We start from the raw sequence: 16739 nt of genomic DNA on the forward strand, positions 1-16739 counted from the left end.
ATACATCCATCAGACTGGGATCCTAATTAGAATAAAATAAAATATAGAATAAAATATACTGCATGTTTCTATAAATATTTCAAAACAGTCTGTACTATCATGTATAACTAAAAAGAACAAATTTTAAAAAAATCAGTAAATCAGCCTTCTTAAAAATGTTAGTAATTCATCCTATTTTGTATTTTGTTTCCTCACAGAAAATGTTGATAACCAGTTTTTTAATTGGAAATATTCTCTTCTCAGATAAACCTTAAGAACTACAAAATCACCATGATACCAAAAACCCCAACTCTCATAGATTATGTTTTTCTAGCCCTTTCAGCCTTTGTCTCAGTGGAGGTTCTGTGGTGGTGTTTGTGAGATAATGTACCCTCCTTGAAATTTTTCTTCCTGATTATTTTCATCCCCTTCTGTATGGGGCTATCATATGTTCCTGATCTTACATATTGAATGGATAGAAACCACATTTATCAACTTCTTTTAAAAAACTTATTTGGTTACTAGTGTTTTTGAGCATCTACTAATGTGAGGCAATCTTTTAGGTACTGAAAATGGGACTGTAGGTAAGACAGTCAAGGATCCTTCTTTGACAAAAAGGGCTGGTTATATCCTGTGTCAGCAGGTCACATCCTGTGTGTAGTGATGCTGAGAGCAATCATGGTTGGTTGTTTTTACAAATGGGGTTGGGAAAGGCCTCTCAGAATATCAAAGAGTCAGAGATGGCAGTGAGTGAGTATAAAGTGTTCCAGGAAGAGGGAAGAGCTAATGCAAGGGACCCAAGCTAGGAGGAAGTGCCATTTATTTGAAGAAACCCAAAGAAAGTGAGACTTACTGGGGCCTAATGGGCATGGTAAATGGTTGGATGAAACCAAGTCAGAGCAGTGGCAGGGGACAGAGGTCATAAAGCTTAGTAAATATAATCAGAATACTAGTTTGTAGGGCCAGGCCATATCATCCGGTATATGTGTTAATGAGGTACAAATAAACAAGTCCTCTTCACCTCTGCTGTAATCTTTATAGGAGTTGGTGGTGAAGACTCTGATTGTGGCAGAACCTCATGTCCTGCACGCGTATCGAATGTGTAGGCCCGGTCAACCTCCAGGAAGTGAAAGTGTCTGCTTTGAAGTCCTGGGATTTGACATTTTGTTGGATAGAAAACTAAAACCTTGGCTTCTGGAGGTAAGGCACTCTTTAACAAGTTAGAGAAGTTATCACTGTTCTGTATTAAAACTTATGATTTTTAAATGTGTTCTTGGCACAGTTGTCCCCATTAACTGTCTATAGAATCAGCCCTGAATAAAGTATGTGGGAGGAAGAGAATGAAAATTCAGGGATTCACATACTTCTAAGAGTGAATCAATATGTGTGTGATATTACTTTCCCCAAATTAGCATTCAGTGTATTTCTAGGACAGAGATTTTGAATGTAAGCACAAATCTATTTTTACTGAATTGTTGAGTTACTTACTTGGTCTACTGTTTTCTCAACCACGTGGCTTCTCCCACTTCCTGAACTCTGGATACTGTCTTTCCTCTGTGTGACTGCCTGGGCTTCAAGGCCTTCAGTGTGTCTCTCTTCAGTGTCGCGAAGAAGAGAGAGACTTTAATTGGTTTATTAATCAGTATTCAGTGTCCAGTACCCCAGGTGGAGTAAATTGTCCTTTAAGGCCATATTATATGTCTGAGACTCCCCTCATGTCCAGCCTGTCAACTGTATGCCTTTGGGTTTGCTGCCCAACCCAGGTAAGGCCTGAGTGTTCATTACTTTTCTTTGATTATATAAGGTCACCTAATAGCATTTGAAAAATATGGAATAATGTAAAGGAGAAAATTAAAATTACCTCTGTTTAAGATGCTTCTGTTTCCAGACAGTTATATTTATATTTAGATTGACCATGGGAAACCTTGGAAGTCATTCTGTCCAGACATGCTCCATCCTGCAGCTCCCTCCATGCTCCCTGAGCTGGGGTCACGAATCTTCCTCATGGCTGCTGAAGCACTGTGTTTAGGCAGCTATCAGAAAAATAGCATGTATCTAAACAGTACTTAATGAATTAATTACATTTTGAATACCGTATTGCTACAGAAGTTATAATCAATTGCTTACCTTTCTTTTTAAATTGACTATCTCTTTTTGTTAGTGATGTAGAAGTTGGAAGTTACATCTGTCATATCAAGGTTTGTGTAAGCAAGCCAAATGAGTTGTGGGTGAGATCAAGATGTTCAAAGTATATGTTTTATAGATATATAAATATCTATAATTTGAAGGCCAACCACCCCCTCTGTGTTTTCATCTATTGTGAGCAAATAATTGGTATTATATCTTTAGTTCTCTACTGGCTATTCATATTTTGATCAATCTGGCACTAGATGTAAGATTATAGTGAAGAATTTTGCTCACCCTTTGCTTCCTCCATTCCTTAGATAGGAAAGCACTTGATTGCATGTGGGCCCTTCATCTTACTAAGGCCTTAAATTTTCTTCTTTCGATTTACTACTTTGTCTACAGTAATACTTTCCTGTTCTTTAGCTGTATTTTCCTTTGCCCCTGCTACTTGATGAACTGGAGAAGAGGTAAAGGCATATGAGAGGATTGCAGGGAATATAAGGGAATATAAGGCCTTACTGGAGCTCTCCATTAGCTTGCTCAATCAGCATTGACTGGAGGGTCGAATTCTGTATGTTTTTTAAAGACTAAAAACACCATTTTACTTCATTCTTTATCCTCTGCTTCATTATTTCCAGATCAATCAGAACCATTAAAAAATCTCCAAAATAAATAAGCAAAATCTGTGTATGATGAACATTTAGTATATTAAAGCAGTTAAAGTAATCTTTTTAAGATCTTGGTTTGTATTTTGCATCCATCTAAAATTCTGGTGGGTCTGATGTACATTGTTAAAAACCATTTGGCGCCATCAAGTGGAATAAGGTAGAAGATACGTCTGAGAATGTGACAGCTTTCAGCTAACTAGAATAATTTAAGGTGATGATTGGTAGTGATAAAATTGAAGAAAATTTCAAGCATAGAAAGCCTTTTTAAAATGAAAAATTGTGTGGAGTGTGAATAGATTGTCAATACTTTAAGTAACCTTGAATTAAAGCAAGTACTTATTGAGTAGTTATAGATATTGTGCTATGTGGTGGGGATACAAGAATCACAGAATATTTGCCTTGGTCTAGTGGAGATCCAGATGTGTGTTTTATGTTAATAGTTGTAAGAATTAGCAGGGAAACAGAAAGCAGCACCAAAAATAGTGATTAATCTTTATATGCGGATATGTGTAATTGAGAGTTCAAACAAATAAAAAATCCAAACCAAACAAAAAACCTTTGTCAGTGCATGTACCTGAATCCCAGCAACCTGTCTCAAAAAAACAAACAAACAAACAAAAAAAAAAAACAAAAACAAAAACGAGCTAAAAGCTAGGGATATAGCTTAATGGTAGAGGGCCCCATCCCCAGTACCCCACCCCCTAAAAAAATCAAAAGAAACAACAAAAACTTTGCAGAAAGGACATCTGAGCATCTTTAAGGCTGGAGTAGGGGGTTGGTTTGGGAGAGATTAGGTGAGTGTCAAGGAAAGACTGTGGGACAGAGGAACAGCAGTAATATAGGAATAGCACCTAAATTAGTTTTTTAATTAGTTTATTTTTTATGGGTATACTTCTTCAAATACTAATTTCTTCTGTATTATAGTAGAAGGAAGAATATGGATGAAAGAATATATGAAAACTGTATGAACTAAGATGTCAGTAGCATCCTGAGGAGGTATATACCTGGCAGAATTCCCAGCTGCAATTTGGAATGGAATAGCTAAAGAATTCTATGAAGATAGATAACATTACAATGAACCACTTAATCATCAGTTCCTGAATCTGGTTTACTTTATAATCTTGTTACATGTAGCAGCCAGAGCTATCATTAATCATCTTAAAATTTCCAGAGATTTGAATTAGCATGGTTGAAACATTTTTTATAAAATCTATTTGAATTAGCATGGTTAAAACATTTTTTATAAAATCTATTACTTTTATTTTATAAAATATATTACTTTACCCTTTCTCTGCACTTGTAAAGGAAAGGACTTGATGCTTTGAAGTAAAAGATTAATAAACTATTTTTTTCAAATTGACCTAGAATATGTGGGTGTTTTTATAGTTCTCAAGCTATTTCCTTATCTTAAGACCACACCACAGAAAGATAGGACTATGTCTATCACCTTCTAAGTTAGAAATCAACAGAGAAGTCAAAATGCAACTTGATCTATGTCTGTGAAGGGGGAGTATGATGTATTCATCAAAATGATGGCTTGATGAAAAATTTGCATGATATATTTATTAAGGAAAAACTTGGATTATAAAATAAAATATAGTTTGTATAGACATGTACTTAGAAAATAAGATGAATAGTAATATATGTATGCATAGACATACATATACATCTGTAATACTCTTTACCAAATGGTTAATAATATACCAGGTAGTGAATGACAGGTGTTTGCTTTGCTTCTGTTTACTGTTTTTTCTGCTGGGAAACTGTGCCACTTTTCCAGTTAGAAAGATGGTATTCCTAGATATATTTTTGAGTACAATGGGGGCATTTCTTTAGGTCTCAGCTGTAGAATGTATGCTGTTGGTTGTCCCTTGTACCAAATTTGTATAAGTATGTTTAGAAGCATATAGTTTTGTTGAGATAGCTTAAGGGGTTAGTTGGTAATGAAGAAAAATGAAGTTTTATTTTTAAACTCAGTAATATTCTAACCAACTGATTTAATTTAGTTTCTTAAAAACCTGTCATGCCAGTTAATTTTCCCAACAATAACATTAAAACCTAACAACAACAAATACAAAAAGAAAAACTCCAGCTCTTGAAGTCCCTCAATATCATATGAGCAATTTCAAGGTGCTACTTTTTTATCTTGTTGAATTCCTGGGAATGGCATCAGAAAGTAGAATGGTCACAAATAACTCATTTATTCCCATTAGTCCATCCTTATACGGTTAGAAAGACTCTTAGAGGTTAGTCTGCAACTGCCCTTAAGATTACCTTGTCAATGGGGAATGGAGGGAAGAGTGGGGGGAAAGGAAAAGGAAAAACAATGAATAAATGTGATATAATATTCCCATGTACATAGGTGAAAACATCACAATGAATCCCACCATCTTGTATATCCAGAAGAATGGGGTTCTAACAAGAATAAGATATATTCCATGCTTGTATAATTATATCAAAATGGATTCTACTGTCATGTATAACTAAAAAAGAACAATGCAAAAGAGTATCTGCGAAATTTAGTCAGTGCCCTTTGAAATGACAATTGATGAATTATTGTTTGAGCTGAGTAGAAACACAACCTATTTTCTATGTATCAAAAGATGAATTCTTTAGGAATATCCAAAGCAGTAAAAAGAGGGCACTGATTATTTTCTACTTTTTAAAAATGTACATGTATGTAATTATTATGGTGTTGGTAACACGAATGTCATGATTACTGTTCTTCCAACTCTTTGTCAAGTTAGATCCCTTTTAACTTCCCTAAACTAAAAAACTCCAGTGCATGGGGTAATGGCTGGAGAGAGTGGCTAGATGATGCTGACGGTGAAGATCTTCAACTTGAGGCAACAAGGGCAGAAGGTCATGCTCCTCGTCAATTCCTTGACCTAGGGTGGTGGCAGGAAAGATGTGACAGTGGCAAGTGGGTCTTCCACAGATAAAGCTTTTGGATTTATTGTGAATTCTTTCTCCTGATTGGAGATATAACTTTAGATTAACAAACATGCATGGAATGTTGATCGACCTTCCAACATTTGGCTGCCAACATTGTTTTCTTTGTAAATTTCAGATTAATCGAGCCCCAAGCTTTGGAACTGATCAGAAAATAGACTATGATGTAAAAAGGGGAGTGTTGCTCAATGCACTGAAGCTACTAAACATCAGGTAAAGTATTTTCCCCATCTTTTGGAAAACTTCCCACATTTGGCATAGATAAATCATTTGTACATGAAATTGGCTTATAATCATTTATATTTTTTACTTTGAATTTTTTTATTTCATTTTTTAAACCCATGTAGTCTTAAAAAATATTTTCCCTTCTTCCTGTAAACTTTTCCCGACTCCCTTCCCATATAATACTATGCACCTGCAATAATTATTTTAAAATTACAGTAGGTACTAGAAATATAAAGTCTCCTAAGAGTCCTAGGTTTCTGGCTTGGTTTGTTTAATAATATGCTATTCATGGAGATAAAGATTATAGTGGAGTTATAGACTGAGAGAAGTGATGGAAGAAGGTAAAGAGAGAATTTTAAATTAAAATTAAAATTTAAATTAAATTAAAATTCAATTTTAAACAGGCTAATTTTTATTTGTTCTAATTATGTACATGAGAGTAGAACACATTTTGACATATAAATGGAGTATAACTTCTCATTCTTCTAGCTGTACATGATGTAGAATCACATCATGTATAATCATATATGCACATGGGTCATAATATCCAATTCATTCCAATGTCTTTCCCACCCCCATGCCTCCTCCCTTCCCTTCACTCCAAAGTACTCCCTTATCCAAAGTACCTCTATTCTTCCCTAACCCGACTCCCCCTTATTGTTAATTAGCATCTGCATTATTCTGTCTTTGGTTCTTTGGGATTGGCTTATTTTGCTTAGCATGATATTCTCCAGCTTCATCCATTTACTGGCAAATGCCATAATTTCATTCTTCTTTAAGGCTGAATTGTGTATATATCCCACAGTTTCTTAATCCATTCCTCTGTTGAAGGGTACCTAGGTTGGTTCCATCACTTAGCTATTGTGAATTGAGCTGCTATAAACTTTTATGTGACTGCATAACTGTAATGTGCTGATTTTAAGTCCTTAGGATATATACTGAGGTGTGGAATGACTGAATCAAATGGTGGGTCCATTCCAAGTTTTCTGAGAAATCTCCATACTGCTTTCCAGAGTGGTTGCACCAACTTGCAACCCCACCAGCAGTGTATGAGTGTACCTTTTCCCCTACATCCTCACTAGCATTTATTGTTATTTGTATTCTTGATCTTTGCCATTCTGACTAGAGTGAGATGGAATCTCAGTGTAGTTTTAATTTGCATTTCTCTAATTGCTAGAGATGTTGAACATTTTTTCATATATATGTTGATCGATTGTATTTCTTCTGTGAAGTGTCTGTTCAGTTCCTTAGCCCATTTATTGATTGGGTTATTTGTTTTTTTGGTATTAAGTTTTTTGAATTCTTTATATATCCTGGAGATTAATGCTCTGTCTGAGGTGCATAATAAATCTGCTACTTTTAAGATAATTTGAGACAGAAAGGTAGGATTGTTAAGTGGAAAATTTGGTTTCCAGGGCCTCGAGGGAGGTAGAGATATCTGATTGATATTCATGTACAGATTGGAGTTGATTGTAATGAATAAGATCACACAGTTGGAGGGTCAGAGTCAGAGCCCTGAGTGATGCCAACATTTGAAGATATGTTTATAAATTTTGATATTCTGCTCAGATAATTTCCATCCTATGAGACAGAGTTTAACTTCTTTACATTACATACAAGGTACTTTTTGAGCTGGCCCTTGCATCTTTCTCCAACCCAATCACTTGTTCTTTTTTCTCTGCCTGGGGATTGATTTATCTGAGAACTTTATTGTAGTGCTGTTTCTCATTTATATGCTTTTGCCCTTTCTCACATTTAATATTCATGCACCTTTGTCCCTCTGGTGAGCATCAAACTTATTTTTTTAGTTGTGGTAAAATATAGTTAACATGAAATTTATCATTATAACCATTTTTAAGTGTACAGTTGAGTCGCATGAAGTACATTTGCAGTGTTATATAATTATCACCACCACCTGAAAACTCTTTGTCCTGCAAAACCGAAACTATAGACCCATTTGATCCTAACTCCCCTTTCATCTCATCTCCTACTCCCTGGAAACCACTATTATGCTTCTGATGAATTTGAGTAGCCTAGTTTTATCTCATAAGAGTGCAGTCATACAGTATTTGTCCGGCATATTTCACTTAGCATGTCTTTAGGTTCATTGTAACTTGTGTCAGAATTTCCTTTCTTTTTAGAAAGTCAGAGTAACATTTCTTTGTATGCTGTCTTTCTTTGTTTTCTGATGCTATACCTGAGACTGGGAAATTTATAGAGAACAGGTTTATTGAGGTCACAGTTCTAGAGATCCAAAAGTATGGTGCTGGGTTCTGCTAGGCTTCTTGTGGGGACTTCATTTTGCATCAACTCAGGGTTGAAAAGAGGAAGGAAAGTGGATGCATGCAGAAGAGCACGTGTATAGTAGTGAATTGGGAGACTGACCCATTTTATAAACAACCATTCCTCACAGTAACTAATTCAGTGCCATAATACCCATCTCAATCCTGCAAGACTTAATTTAGTCTCCAGAGAACTAACCCAGCCATTGCAGAAAGTCATTAATCTATTACTGACTGTGGTGCCCTATGACCTAATCACCTGCCACTAGGTTATACCTGTTAAAGGTTCCATCACCTCTCAATACTATTAAATTGGGGACCAATAGCACATGAACCTTTGGGGGAAATGCCATACTCAAGCCATAGCATACATGTTGATCGAATGTTTATCAGCTCATTCTTGAAACCTAACTCAAGCCTAACTTCCTGTTTGAAGCCTTTACTAAAGCAGCACGGCTCACTTCTCCCTTTGTGCTATCACGATGCTCTTACATTGCAAACGGCACTCCCTGGACCCTGTGTCTTTGTTTACTTGCCATCTCCCCACCCTTGTTTAGTCTTTCAACTTCTTGAGGGTAGTGGCTCTGTTTTTCTTTGCATCTGTTGGGCCTTATCTACATCTAGCATAGAGTAAGTAGTAAATATAATTTGGGTTGGAAGACAAGGCTAGGGGAAGGACTTTTATTTAAGGTAATTACTTGTAGAAAAATAGGGAAGTGGGAAGACAAAGCAAAACATGTTTATAAATCTTCCACTTATTCTGTACTTCTTGATCATGCAGCATATGACACAAATGTTTAGAGAAATCCCTTGAATGGAATCACAGGGTAATGAGAAATGGGAAGGAATCCAGAAAGTCACAAACAAAACTTTTTAGGTCAATATATGAACACAGTTGAGTAGAAAAATGCTGACTAAAATGCTAAGTCAGCCGGGTGCAGTAGCACATGTCTGTAATCCCAGTGACTCCGGAGGCTGAGGCAGGAGGATCGTGAATTCAAAGCCAGCCTCAGCAAGGGTAAGGTGTCAAGCAACTCAGTGAGACCCTGTCTCTAAATAAAATACAAAATAGGGCTGGGGATGTGGCTAAGTGGTTGAGTGCCCTGAGTTCAACACCTGGTATCCCCCCAAAATAAATAAATAAAATGCTAAGTGAATCGGGATGTTTCAGTCTTTGATTAAATTTTTTTCTGGTTTGTGAAGTAAGTACTGAGACTCATTAGTGCTAATTTATGCCTGTAGTTATAGAAATGCAAACCAGGTTTTACAATGACAATATTCTAAAGGCCAAAATGTGAAGAAAATATTCTAATTAAAATATCATTATTATATTAATCATAGTTGTTAGTTCAAGGGCTATATTGTAGTACTGGTATTATAGTCTGATTTGTGAATTGAAGTAATTTTACTGCTTGTTACTTTGCTATTTTTTTTAATGAGAGATCATATCATAAAAAATAAAAAACTCAATGTGATTGTCTTTCTTCATTTTTTAGTGTATCTGAGAGGACTTCTGTGTGAGCTTATTTTTGTTTCTTTTCTGTTCATATGTGTTTGATCTGCTTTTTCTTTTCAGTATCCTTGTCTATCAACCTTTTTTACTGTGGACGGGATATAGGTCTATGTTTATATCTTTTATAGCATATTAATTAAAATATCTCATTCCTTCTTTGTTTTTCCTTTTTTCTTTTGTTCCTTTTTAAAAAATTTTACTCCCTTTTTTTTCCTCCCTTTATTTTGTTTGGTCTTTTTTCCCTTGTATTTTTTTTTTCCTTTTCCTGTTTTCTCCTACCTGTAAACTGAATTCTATATAGAAATAAATTTTCTCTATAAAATGGAGTATTTAAAAAATCAAGTTTGATGAGCTACCTAAACTTCTGTATTACCTCTTCCCTTTACCCAGAAAACTCAGAGCCAAATATGTATTCATCATTGGAAAAATGATATTCATAATTACCCACTCACTAAAATCAGAAATCTTTGTATTATTACAAGTTTATCCCTCTTTCTTATTCTGCACATTTAATTACTCACCAAAGCATTCCTATTCTTTCTCCAAAATATTCTTCTAAACTCACTCTTTTTCTCTAACATGCTGCTGCTTCCCAGTCTTCATATTTCATATTGTTAATGAAATAGCATCTCATCTTCTTTTCTCATCCTCTTTCTAAGCCACTGTACACTGCACATACTGCCAAGGCCATAATCTTTATTTAACATATGCAAATATAATTATGCTGTTCTCCTTTTAAAATTTATGTCTTTTTAATTGTCTGAAGATAAACTTGAAACTCAATAATCTACTGTTAACTCCTTATGATTACCTGAATATCTTGCATTCACCCATGGCTCCAACTCTACTAAATGGTTTCCAACATTCTGAATATGTTTGTTTATTTTCTCAATTATTTCTTTGTCCTGACCACCTACTGGATGCCTGCCACTGAAGCCTCAGTGTTGTGTTGTCCTGAAAGAGAATGGATCATTTTCCTAGCACTTCTGAGTTGTAGTTGTGAGGGGATATATACTTGAGGCAGTAGCAATTTCTTTATTGCCCAGAGTCTTGGTCTTATATTTTCAGTGCAATTTTCTGATGAATTAAATGGGGACACATGTGAATTTAAGCACCTCTTTACCTCTTCACAGCAGAAGCTGGCCAAATGATATCATGTCCATTTCCCTTTGATTTGCATCCTTACCTGCACCCTGCCAGGATAATGACACTGTATGAGGCATGGGCATAGAAGCTCAAGGATAGGAAATTTGTTTTTTTCCCCAAGGCTGAGGACAGAATTGGTTGTGATTTTTTCCTTTTCTCCTGAATTCCATCCTGTTCTTGAGAAGTCTTTTAGGGGTTGTATGTAGGAGTACAAACTAGAAGAGTTAGAGACCTTAGACTTATTTCGCTAGCTACATGGGAGGGAAATAAGAAAAAGTGGCTCAGAGGAAAATAATCCCACAATGGAATTTCTTCTATAAAAAACAGAGAATTTTAACTAAATTTTCATGATTAAATAAAATATTAGAAGGACCATGCAATTTTTTTTGAACAAATGATGACTGTTCGGCTGGAATTTCAGTCATAACTAAAAATGTGCTCAAGAGCGGTCAGTATAAATGAGAGTGCTTAAATATAAATGGAATTGGTTGAAGAGGGAGAAGAGAATGACTAGTTACCAATTAATGTTACCACAAATTGATTTGTATAAGTTTTCTAGGAGGGAAACATTATTGTTAACATTTAATACAGGGGGTAATAGACTTAGCAGTTAATTGACCAGGGTCAGATTGTATAGCTGCTAAGTTGTTAGTATGGTATATCGAGACCCTCTGGCTCCTCAAGCATCTAGTGTTTCCATTTTATTTTATCTTGTTTTCATAAGTTTACCATACAGAGTCCCATATTTGGTGGGAGGTTAGATGAATATATTATGTGAATCTATAAAACCATCTTTGATTCCTATCTGCATTGTGTCTTTTCATCTGCAAGTGCTTCTCACAGTACTAAGATCAGAATTTGTTTGAATTCTTGCGTATGGTCTTGTGTTTCATATTTTAGGACCAGTGATAAAAGGAGAAACTTGGCAAAACAAAAAGCAGAGGCTCAAAAGAGACTTTATGGTCAAAATTCAATAAAAAGACTCCTACCAGGTTCCTCAGACTGGGAACAGCAGAGACACCAGCTGGAGAGACGGAAAGAAGAGTTGGTATGAACATGTTAGCAACATACGCACAATTTCAATTGCATGATTTATGCATTGGGTTTTATTTGTAAACTTTCTTTATTTTTAGAAAGAGAGACTTGCTCAAGTACGAAAGCAGATTTCACGAGAAGAACATGAAAATCGACATATGGGGAATTATAGGTAACTTTGCTTCCATTTTTGTATACACTGAAGGAAATATAGTGTCAAATAATCATTCCGTATTTTTAGACCTCTTATGCTTATTTTTACTTTTGTTCTTTTCATTCTTAGAGTGTGCCTTTTGCTTAATATCTTTTAAGAAAGAAAATGTAGTCAGCCTAGTCAGTGAGTAGTTGGTTCTGACTTGACAATTCTCCTGCCAGCTGACCTGTGGAGTGCCCACTGGAAATCTTTTTAACCAGCTATTCTTGTGCCTGGATTTGGTTATTACACACTATTTTAAGAAAGTGGAAATTTTTAATAATAGTTTTCTACTAACTCATAATGGTTGCTGTTCTTTATTTTAAATTCAAATCCTGAGGAAATGGGAAAATAAGAAAATATTTGGAGGAGCAAGTTAGAGACAATAGGCAGGATTTTGGACTGTGTTGAACTGGGACCCCTCAGAATATCCTTGACAGGATCTAGAGAGGCCCTTTAAGCTCCTCATGCTTTAGGAAGGGTGTCCCCTCCTCTCCGGCTTTGACTTGCTTCAGTGGGATTAAGAAGGTGTGGGTGTAGAGTTTCTTCCACCCCTGGTAAGGTGTCTTTCCTGTCCTCAGCACCTACCTCCTTAGTAGTGAGGGGACACATTCCTCCCACCCTACTGCTACCTAGTCCTCTTTACCCCAAAAGAAGCCATTAAGACTATATGCCTCATTTTTGCATACTTCAGTCACTACATGAAGTCAAAACTTCCCTAGTATCCCTTATCATCTCAACACTCTCCCACAAATTTTTGTATTTTACCAATTCGACCAATTGCTATTCTTCTCCAGTCACTTTCTTTGAACCAAACCCTTATACCATATCTTCTGGAACTACTTTGTGTGATGATAGTTCTCTAGAGAAGCCTTAATTTGTCTGAGTAACATGAAAATTTGTGATCTTCTCAAAACCATCTTTGTTTCTAGCAGTTAGCTGTATTAACTGACTTGGAGCAGGAGGGCAATAATTATCTAAGCAATTATCTTAACTATTGAACTATGATCATTTCTTTTAAACAGACTGGATTATCTGATTTTTTTTTTTTTTTTTTTTTTGTAGACGAATTTATCCTCCAGAAGATAAAACACTGCTTGAGAAGTATGAAAATTTGTTGGCTGTTGCCTTTCAGACCTTCCTTTCAGGAAGAGCAGCCTCATTCCAGCGAGAGCTGAATAATCCTTTGAAAAGAATGAAGGTAAGAGGAGGAGGTTGATTCAGAGAAAAAAGGATGAAACCCAATAGGGTGTCTATAAAAACAGCCAGCCTTCATTGTCCGTGTAAAGCATTGTACTTTTATTTTATAGTGCATTTCAGGCTTTTCATTTTAGCAGTTGGTAGTGTTTTACAACAAACCAAGTGACTTCATAAATAAGATGTCTAACAGGACAAATTATGGAGTAGAGAATTTTGATATAATATTGTAATCATATTATAAGAACATTCTTATTACATAGATTCATATGTGTAACTGGATAAAGAAATCCAATGAATTAAACTTGCAGTTTGTGATACTTTTGTTATTTGCATTATAATTAACATTATGCAGCATTTTTTCTTAATACTACATAGACCTGGCATGAGAGCCGGTAATTAAACCACACACATACACACACACACACACACGCACACACGCACAGCTGTTTATCCTAATGAAAGGTTTATCAGTTGTCTATTATAGCATAACAAACCACTTCATTTATTTGCTCATTATTCTACAGTCTTTCTGGGAAATATTGAGTGGTTCTTTCACTGATCTTTCCTGGAGTAGATCCGGTAGTTGCATTTATCTGAAGGTAGTTTCTGGCACTCAACTGGGTCTAGAACTTCAAGGTGGCTTTACTGTTGTGTTTGGTGCATCAAATGGGATAGTTGGAGCATCAGGGAGCTGGCTGAGTGTGTCTTTCTTTTTATGGGGCCTCTCAGCATGGTAGACAGATCTCTTAATAATAGTATCTAAGAGTTCCAAAAGGGAGTATGTTAAAAGCATTCCTGTCTCCCAGCAGAATCTCTTATATGATAGAGCCGATCTTTGCCCTCATATGCTCAGACTTGACAAAGGACCTAAAATAGAAAGTGGTCATTCATCTCTGTTCATTTGGGAAGAACTTACCTTTCTCTGGAATTTGTTCTTTTACACTACTTTTTACTTATGGCTTTCTATTTTAAAAAAACAGTTTAGTTCATCTGACATTTTCTAGCTGTTAGGATGAAAGTATAGTCTGTTGCAATTTTTCTTCTGAACAGAAGCAGAACTCTGTGAGATCCTTTTTAACATGCCGCTACCCATGGAATTCATTGTAGGATTATTATTTCGTCAAAACGATATAATGAGTCTTTTGGTATTTTATTAGCTAAACTTCCTTGGACGGGAATGAAGAATAACTTATTTAAAAATTTCTCTTATGTAGTGAAACTTCTACTTACTTCAGAAAACTTTTATGGGATGTTGAAGCACACAGCATAAATATTAAAGTTTTGATTTTTATAGGTGGTATAACACCTATAAAGTAACAGTGAAGTATTTGATTATACCTCTTTCACCATAGTTACTTCTCTGGTTTGTTTAACATCAACTGGGGTGTATGTTTTTATAATTTTTCCTTTTGAGTTCAAAATGTCTCTGTAAGAGCATAAGAGACAGGTTTTAGAGCACTTTTGAACTGGTGCTACCATTAATGCCTATAGAAAAAGGATGTTCCATAAAGCCCTAAAAATACTCTTGTGCAATAGTAAAAATTTATAAAAATTTTCATTGAGTGTTGCCAAATACTAATATTAGATTGATTTGAAATGAAATTTTTAGTATAGTCACCGATTTACTATGTGGAGTGTTAGTATTTTTTGGAGTAATTAGTACAGGAATGATTAATGAAATTATAGTCTAGAAAATTCCGTACTTCCAGAAATTTGAGTGTCTAAAATGAGCTAAAGTATTATATTACATTAGAAGATTTTAATAGTATAACAGAAGGAAACATTTGTTTATGGTAATTATTACACAATAGATTTTAACTATATATTATTTGTATTGCCAGATTTTAGTGAAAGTTTCTTCAAGAGAATTTGCCATGACCCTTTAGTTTTCCTTCATTGAGCTGAGCAATCTTTACTAAATAACTTTAAAAGTACTTCTTGTACATTATTAACATTAACATTATTAACATTATTAACATTAACATTATTCTGTACATTAACTTGGAAAAATTTTAGAGTTCATTAGTTATCACTATTTTAATTAAAATGTTTTTTGAAGGAGGAAGATATTTTGGATCTTTTGGAACAGTGTGAAATGGATGATGAAAAGTTGATGGGAAAAACTACCAGATCTCGAGGACCAAAGGTGCGGTATTTCAACCTTCCCGAGTGTAAGAGTAAATGCTACCAAGTAAAGCTGGTTTTCCCTGATATTTCACATTGTAAGAGTGGCACCACTTTGAAGGAGTTCAGGTGGAGTTGGAAAGACGATATTGTCTCGCATGCAGGAGAAGTTTTGTTTCCCTTTTTTTGGCTTTCTCCCTAGGGCTAGGGAAAGTCTTAGCACTTTCCCTAAGAAAGTGGACCAAGAACTAGTATTCTAATTATAAACTCAGTATTAAGTTTTCTTTATATCTTTAGACCAGTAATTATCAAGGACACATGTAGCATTAGAGAGAAGAAGAATCATACTCTCGAGACTCATATTGATAAGTGAGGAGGGGAAGTCTTGTTCTTGATAACTCAGCAACAGTTATAGTGTTTTAATAAAAATAAGCACAGATCCTAGGGATAAATAAAAAGCTCTTATGTAGGAAAGAAAGGACAGGTGTTTGCTTGCCATGCTTCTGCTCTATTGTGGTGACATCTCTATGTTTTCCTAATGTATGTTGAAGTTCTTGTTAGTGGATAAAGGGTTGAGTTTGAAAAATCTTAGAAACATTTTTCATCCTGTTCCTTTTACCTTATATTTCAACATTACTAAACTATGTCTACATGATCAGACAATCGTGCTCTGTTGTGCTCTCATGCTGTCCATGCCTCTGAAATGCCTGTATAAAAAAAAAAAAATCATGATTAGTTGCCCTCCTTCTCCTGCTGTGCCATAAACAACATTTTTACAGAGCAGTCATAACAAATAACTGTTTGCATGTTAGCCTTAGTATGAGGTGGTGAGCTCCTTGAGGTGGGAAGTGCATTTTCATCTTTGCATCTCTGCTGCTAAAGTTATCTAGAACATCATAAATTCTCAAACTCTTTTAGTTACATTTGTTGAATATGTTCACAAGGACTTCTTTGGCAAGTGGAAGAGCAAATTGATAAACCCCAAGCAGGAGATCATGTGGCAAATATACAATAGAGAATGAAAAGTGCTATAGCAGCATAGAGAAGCACAGGATCAGTAGGTGGAATGGGAATGACCTCATAAAGGCTTTGCTGTTTGAACTGGATCTTGAAAAATGAGGAGTGCTCCACACCCTTCAGAGAGGTAGAAGAACATTCAGGTTAGAACCTTAAAGGCAAAAACTTGACAGTGTGTTGTGGAAATAGTGAAAAATTTGGTATGACTGAAGTGGAAGGTTCTTGGAGGGTGAAATGGTGCAAGATGGGCCTGGTGAGAGATCATATCTAAGGAGATC

The 16739-nt window shown here is 35.4% G+C and overlaps 1 protein-coding gene across 4 annotated transcripts in view; it reads left to right on the forward strand.

The window, feature by feature from the left end:
• Ttll7 (tubulin tyrosine ligase like 7) overlaps positions 1-16739 on the forward strand; it is a 133757-nt gene that overhangs the window by 67862 nt on the left and 49156 nt on the right. For all 4 annotated transcript variants that reach the window (XM_047555609.1, XM_047555617.1, XM_047555633.1 and 1 more), the window contains 6 exons: positions 1021-1179; positions 5845-5939; positions 11793-11940; positions 12026-12099; positions 13186-13321; positions 15380-15466. In XM_047555609.1, the coding sequence (XP_047411565.1) occupies positions 1021-1179; positions 5845-5939; positions 11793-11940; positions 12026-12099; positions 13186-13321; positions 15380-15466 (699 nt within the window). The remainder of the gene's footprint in view (positions 1-1020; positions 1180-5844; positions 5940-11792; positions 11941-12025; positions 12100-13185; positions 13322-15379; positions 15467-16739) is intronic.

This window comes from Sciurus carolinensis, chromosome 1 (genome assembly GCF_902686445.1).
Source record: "Sciurus carolinensis chromosome 1, mSciCar1.2, whole genome shotgun sequence".
In the NCBI taxonomy this organism is placed as follows: domain Eukaryota; kingdom Metazoa; phylum Chordata; class Mammalia; order Rodentia; family Sciuridae; genus Sciurus; species Sciurus carolinensis.